Below are 7,215 nucleotides of genomic sequence, written 5' to 3'. Positions count from 1 at the left end.
CAACAGTTAAACAAGTAACAATCAATACTCTTTAATTCACTACTGATCCGGAATGAATCGGTTCAGTGATGTGATTCAGTACACTTTGATTCACTACTGCTCGTAATGAACGTCAGGTCGATTCACTTTAGTTCACTGCTGATCTGGCACGATTCGGTTCAACCCAATTCACTGCTGGTACAATATGAATGAATTCAGCACCTGCATGATTCAGTGTGCTTCGTTCACTGCTGAACCAACATGATTAGATTCATCACTGATATGATTTGATGCTTTTCAATGCACTACTGATACGATAAGTTTTGGTTCATTGCAAATACGATTCAATACACTGCGGTTCGCCAATGATCCAATACGATTCGGTTCAGCAACTATAGGATTCGATTCAGTCAGTGCTGATCAAATATGAACATTTAAGTTCACCACTGATCCGTTATGATTCGATTCAGCACCGATGACGTATGATATACTTCTGTGCACTATCGATCCGGTAAATTTTGGCTGATCACAAATACGATTCGCTGCACTTCGGTTCGCTATCCGATGCAGTTCGATTCAGCACTGATATGATTCAGTGTACTTTTATTCACTACTGATACGATTCGGTTCATCTCTGATACGATTCAATACAATTCATTTCACTACTGATCCAATTTCGAACATTTCTTCACTGTCTTTATTTTTTCCTGAGAATCAGTACTAAATTAATTCTCTCCCCAAACCTTTTGCCCCACGATACCGTGTCTGGGATCATACCGTTGGACCGATTTTCTGATTTTAATCAGGTTTTGTTTACACATCCGGTAGCTCGTACAACGCTATATAACACACGTCTGTGACAGGGCTCGATTCTGGGACTGCTGAAAGATCACTAACGTGTGCTGAAGTACGTGAACACGCCAGGTACGGCCGTCTTCTCATATCTGTAGACTTCTTTCTGGCAGATGGAGGACCTGCACACAGACACGTGCAGCGTCACACGTTCACACGCTTTACAACACAAACTGCCACCAAATCTGAATCATGCAGCATTCACAAGAACCTTTTGTGAAACTCAAATCCATCAGTTACAACATACAAAGCAAGCCGTCGAACTAGGACAAAAGTAATGGCATCCTATAAAAGGAGGAGGAGTTACACTGTGTGTTTATGGTCGCTGACGCCAAATCACATTTTATTGGTGACTCACACAGCTGTACACATTACGACATGCATTGATGTGCTTTTTAAAACAGAATTTACTTACATAGAAAAAGAAAAATATAAATGCAGGTATGTATGGCCATAAAACCGATGCAGCACGTGCGCAACTCTCAAAACGCCCACAAGAGGGCGCCATTTATCTGTGGATCTGATATTACAAAAACGATATCCGATTATGGAAAAACGTATAAATGTCAGAAAAAATTTCGGTAAAACTGATTTTAAGTCGATCTCGAACTAAAACAAGTCTCTGCCCACAAACACGTCTACGACAAGTCAGTGATTGGTTACTCCAGTTAAACACAGTGATTGGTTACTGAAGTTAAACACAGTGCTGAGTGTTTTGTTGTTAACACTCACTTCGTTTTCCACACGGTCATCATGACGTCTCCGTTCTCCTTCGGTTCCACCACGCCCATACAGATGGTCAGCTTGTTTCTGTGCCGGGCGAAGCCGGGCGAGTTATACGCCAGACCCACGCGGTACCAGCGACCTGCGAACTGAACACACGGCGCACGTGGAAAACGCACAACGCCACTTTAAAGTCAGGATAAAGTTTCCATGTCAGGATCAGAGCTGAGCGATATGAGCGTGTAATATCGATATCGTGATAAATTAGATCAAAAATACATTTTGCAGGTGTCGTGCTATTTTATTTAAAAACATGTTTTTTAAATGACCGCTACACGTTCTAACTGGAAGCTGTAGAGTATCAACTGTAAACGTCTTTTTATTTACATTTACAAAACTAATTTACTTCAAACCGAAAGAGAAAAAATAAACGCAGTTTTAATGAAACTCTTATCGTGTCAGGATGATATGATCTTGTTCTAACACTGGTTTCATTCTTTTTCTTTCTTTTATACCTTTTTCCTCTCTGTCTTTCTTTTGTTCTTCCTATTTTTCTTTTTTCAAGTTTCTTTCTCATTTGTTTTTTATTTTTTCCTCTTTCTTTCTCTCTTTATTTCTTTTTCCTCTTTTTATTTCTTTCTTTACCTTCTTCCCCTTTTTGTTTGTCTTTCTTTTTTCATTTGTTTTTTTTTCTCTTTACTTCCTTGCCTTCTTTTTGCGTTCGCTTTTCTTTTGTTTTTAAAAAAAAAAAAAATGAAAATGAGTTACAGATAATAACTGGTGTAAAACTGGTATAAAGTATAAACTGTGGACTTGTTTTTTTTTCTCCTTTTCTGTTTTAATAAATTATTTGTGTGGATGTAAATAAGTTTTATTAAACTGTTTTAAATTTAATGTTAATATCGTGTCAATGATGAGATTTTTTGTAATACACTAGTTTTCCCTTTTTTAAAAAAAACCTTTTTTGTCGTCTCTGTTCTTTCTTTCAATTTTTTATTTTTTTGCGTTTCTTCCATTTTTCTCTTTCTTTATTGATTTCTTCTCGTCTTTTTTTTTATTTATCTTTTTTTTCCCCCTTTTCTTTGGACAGGAGAGACGAAGACAGTCCTTTCCACCAGGTAAAATACATTTGTGGGCGGGGCTATGTATGAGCCCAGTTTGTGATGTCACTAAACAGTCACTTGCTTTCCTCCAATTACATCTAATATGCAAATTGACAGACTGCCCAGTGTGTTGATCAATAAATAGAACATGGGGCTGTTCTAATTTGCATATTCATACACTCCTGATAGTTTAATGAGAATAAAAGTGTAGAGATGTTTAATTTGTTTTTCTTTCAACAATTTATTCTATAGATTTTAAAATGGTTCAAAGTGACATGATTTGAGAAACTTCTTAATCCACGAAATATAAATTTGATCAACAATAATGTTAATAATAGTAATGTTGATCTTATGAATATTAATAAGCTGTGAGTTGAGCAGAGCAGCACAACCACCGGATCTGTTTCTTTACATCTACACATTACAGAAACTTTTATAAATATAAATAAACAAATATTAAAACAGGAATCGTAATATTTAAATCTGAGCTTTTGAATATTCGTTAGATTTTGGCCGGAGCAGATTAATGAGAAGCAGACCTGACCGAAGATCTGTATCTCCACCTCAAACACACCAGGAGAACTTTCTCCTCCACAAAACTCCATGAAGTTCCTCTCACCCTCTTCAGGTCAAAGTTCTTCTGCGGCAGGACGTCAGCGTGGACCTCCAGCAGGAGCGCGATGGTCACGGTGATGCTCACCAGCGTGATCTTCATCATGGATCTCCAGAAGAAAAAAAAACAGACTGAACAAAAACAGCTGGAGCAAGAAGGAGCCAGAACACCGAGCTCCGCCCACTCAGCAAACCGGCCAATCAGAGACGGGGATAGGCTCAAACAAAGTCACTTTTCATGGGAAGGTGAGTCAGTGTGGAAAAATAAGGAGAGTTGTGTACTTACATGCGTGTGAGTGCAAAAGTTTGTGCACCCTGAGACAGAATGAAGAACTTCATGTTCTGAGCTTTATTCCTTTATTGTTAAAAGCAACAAAAAATTGAATGAAAACCCCCCAAAACTTATTAAATGAAAGCAAAACAAAGCTCTCTTTCTCTTTAATTTTGTTTCCTTTTTTCCTTCGGTCTTGTATTTCTTTTTTTCTTTCTTTTGCTCTTCTTTTTTCCCTTTAGGCCTTGCTCTTTTCTTTTTCTTTCATTCCTTCTTTTTTTTATAAAAAAAGAAATGAAGAAAATACAAATAAAGCAAAACATCATTTTTTGTTGTTTTTTCCACTTTCCTGTTTTTTTTCTTTCTGATTTTTCTTTTTTGTTATTGCTCTTTTTTTAAAAAAAAAAAAAAAAAAAAAAAAAATCAAATATTGTCAGTGAATTGTTTTTAAATTTATTCTTCATTCCTTCAAATGGCCATTAACCATTTTTTTTTTTTTTTAAATTTTATATCAATTTTTTTTTAATATCCTCTAAATACCTTCTTTTTCATTCTCTCTCTCCGTCTTTCTTTCAAACTGCCTCCAGTCTTTTTTAATATCCTCTAAACAGTTTCTGGATCCTCGGCCCTGAATGTTTTGACTTATTTTCAGAATTTTTCCAAGTTACACCCACGTCTCGTTACGTTTCGTTACGTCACATCGTGGAATAATAGGTGAAAGCTAGGGGGAGGGGGTCAAAACTTTTGCAATTGATGGTACACAAAAAGCATAACCCTTTAAAACTATTCTAATTGAATGCAGATCCTACAGCAGTTTGAAACACTAACTTTTGTTCTTACTTTTTATTTATAGTGTTTATCAACATTATCATTATTATTATTATTATTATTATTATTATTATAGCAGGCTTTGTTAAATATAATCCTTATCCACAGGATTGGATTTGGATCAAAAAGTATTTTAAATAAATCGATCATTTTTATTTGGAGCTATTTAAAAAATAAATAAAAAATCAACAACCAGAACTTTATAGATTTTTTTTATTAATGTTGATTCTCGGATGATTTTTTTTTTTTTTTTTCTTCTGAAAAGCACGATATACAGCTAGTAAGAGACAAGAGGACTTCAGTGCGACATACACACCTCACACACCTCCCCCTACACACACACACGCACGCACACACACACTGAGTGCACTGTTTACTAACCAACCCACAAACCCAACACACTTTTTTCCCTTTTTCTGAAACTAAAGCGTTGTTCCTGAGCGCCGGATTGAGAAACATGGAGGTGGTGGTCAGGAGAACGACGACGCTCGCTGAGCTGATGGTTCACACAAGGTCTCTGTGACCACATGCTTGATTCCAGGGTAGCATTTTTACTTGTTTTTATTTTTCTTGGACCCAAAAATAACTTTGTCAACCTCCACCTTCTGTTAACATGCATCAAACCCCACCCCCTCACCCCCACCCCCACCCCCTACCCCTCCCCTACCCCTAAAAAAAAAAAAAAAAAAAAGTTGAACTCTGCCTGTGAGCCTTGGTCCTTCATCACTTTGGAAAGTGAAACAAAACACAACTCACTAAAAAAAAAAAAAAAAAAAAAAAAAACCCAAAATCAAAGAAAGATCCATGAATACAGCATCACAGCAGCGTTCACACACCACGCTGTGACGCCAAACATTTTCAAAACGCTTTTATCGAGAGGACGAAGGAACGGTTTAAGATCGCACGAAATGAAGCTGCCGGTCTGAGCCTCAGGCCTGATTTATACTTCTGTGAGCACACGTGGGTCTGCTAGCGTCCGGCCTCACGTGAATAAAACCAGAATTTACAGAAACGGGAACGAGGAAAAGAGCAAGAACAAAAGATTTCCATGTGCGGTGGGAATAACGCCACAATACTGTGTTGATGAAAATAAACGTTGCGTGATCGCTGAGGAACCGCTGATTTTTTCCCCGTTTCCGAAGCGTGTGTATTCAGCAGGATCAAACGCTTCACGTTAACCAGAGTTTAAATCCATCCACAGTTCTACCGTCACAGAATTACCGCGGGGATAGATTTGTTTCTTGTGAAATTGAGAACGACGCTGCCCGCTACGTCTTTCCCACGAGTACGAGAAAGATCGTAAACGGTGCTAATGTGCAGGATTAAACGATGTTACGGTGGGACACGGCTGGTTTAAATGCTGGATTGGCCCTCGGGAGTCGGAATTATGCCATTTTCTATTATGATGCATAGAGGTCCTTATAAAGTAGAACAAACAAAAAAAAAAAACTAATGGAGACTAGATTTTGGTCAGGTGACGACACACGCTGCCTCCTGCAGGCCAGAACATGGAACTACAATCGGACTCCTCGTTCCAAGCGTCGTGTCTGGATCCCTGGAGAAATGAAAAACTGAACAGAGACGCGTGGACCGACATCCGAACGATTATTACGCTTCGTCAGCACTCAGGAACTGATCAGGCTCCGCCCCTTATACTGTGAATCGGAATTTAAACAAAAATATTGTTAACTCTGACGTAACGTCAGGAGCGGCCTCGGCAAAGTCGCACGATGACGACACTCTGCTTTCATAGGACCGACCCTCACGCACACTTACACACACACACACCACGAACAAAAAATAAACCAGGAAACATAATTAAAGCCAGTCACTCCATGACAATTAAAAACAAAATCAGTGTTGTGCAAAATAAATAAATGCAAAAAGAAAAAAAAATTAAGAATAAAATCAAAAACACAACAGTTGAGACAGCAGAGTGCATGATAAACCACATTTTCTTTTTTTTTCTTTTTTTTACTTATCCAATATAAAGTTCACCTTAAACTTTCATTCATAAACTTCATCCAGATCTGATCGTAAACTCTGGAGTGTATTTCTAAAAACCGCATCAGATCCAACCTCCTGCTTAGCGTTAGCATGACAGATCTTCATCTTCCCTTTGTATTAGTTCAACAGTGACTCATGCTACAACAAGCCGTCACGTCCGTGCACGCGCACTCTCTCACGCACTCTCTCACGCACTCTCTCACGCACTCTCTCACGCACTCTCTCACGCACTCTCACACGCACTCTCACACGCACTCTCACACGCACTCACAGAGAGAAATAAACGACCATGAGTCTCAGTCAAACCAGGGAGTGTAACCCTGCCTTCACACTAGCGAGCGACTTTTCCGACATTGCAGTTCCTACCTGCGATCCCACAATAAAACGAGCGTCTCCTCCTTTCGTATTCAACCTCTCGATAAACGTGTACAGAGACGTTAGGAAAAAGACTAAAGCTCAGCAGAGGTCGTTGGTGCCCCTGGTGAGTGAGCGCTTTGCTAATCAAGTCTGAGAACGCAGCTAGCATGAAGCCGAGAGCGCAACACGGGAATCACACACCGATCTGATTTTACTGAATTCAGCTTTAGAAGTGGTGTGTGTATATATATATATATATATATATATATATATATATATATATATATATATATATATATATATACTAGTTTTTAAATAATACGCTGGACAGGCCACACCCACATATGCCATGACTCGTTGATGGCTAGTGTGAAAGCAGGGTTATGCTGCATCCATTTGGAAGTGAACTGCAGCTCATAATTCCCTAATCAAAAACTCCGGAATTCCCAGCACTGTAATTCCAGGACGACGGGGGGGGGGGGG

General features: G+C 38.6%; 1 protein-coding gene and 1 long non-coding RNA gene across 4 annotated transcripts in view; one reads left to right on the top strand and one right to left on the bottom strand.

Moving 5' to 3' along the window:
• The window catches only part of LOC108276826 (uncharacterized), an 8,825-nt gene extending 5,528 nt beyond the window's left edge, over positions 1 to 3,297 (top strand). For all 3 annotated transcript variants that reach the window (XR_008398077.1, XR_006983874.2, XR_001814986.3), the window contains 2 exons: positions 2,645 to 2,672; positions 3,164 to 3,297. This is a non-coding gene — a long non-coding RNA (uncharacterized LOC108276826). The remainder of the gene's footprint in view (positions 1 to 2,644; positions 2,673 to 3,163) is intronic.
• The window catches only part of ptgdsa (prostaglandin D2 synthase a), a 7,421-nt gene extending 3,778 nt beyond the window's left edge, over positions 1 to 3,643 (bottom strand). The window contains exons 1-4 of the mRNA XM_017488831.3: positions 3,556 to 3,643; positions 3,277 to 3,379; positions 1,564 to 1,703; positions 877 to 953 (exon numbers count right to left, since the gene is read on the bottom strand). Of these exons, the coding sequence (XP_017344320.1) occupies positions 877 to 953; positions 1,564 to 1,703; positions 3,277 to 3,379; positions 3,556 to 3,608 (373 nt within the window). The 5' untranslated portion in view covers positions 3,609 to 3,643. The remainder of the gene's footprint in view (positions 1 to 876; positions 954 to 1,563; positions 1,704 to 3,276; positions 3,380 to 3,555) is intronic.
• Between the last annotated feature and the right edge of the window lie 3,572 nt (positions 3,644 to 7,215).

The sequence above is a fragment of the Ictalurus punctatus genome, chromosome 16 (genome assembly GCF_001660625.3).
Source record: "Ictalurus punctatus breed USDA103 chromosome 16, Coco_2.0, whole genome shotgun sequence".
In the NCBI taxonomy this organism is placed as follows: domain Eukaryota; kingdom Metazoa; phylum Chordata; class Actinopteri; order Siluriformes; family Ictaluridae; genus Ictalurus; species Ictalurus punctatus.
This window is presented reverse-complemented; position numbering and strand designations above follow the sequence as displayed.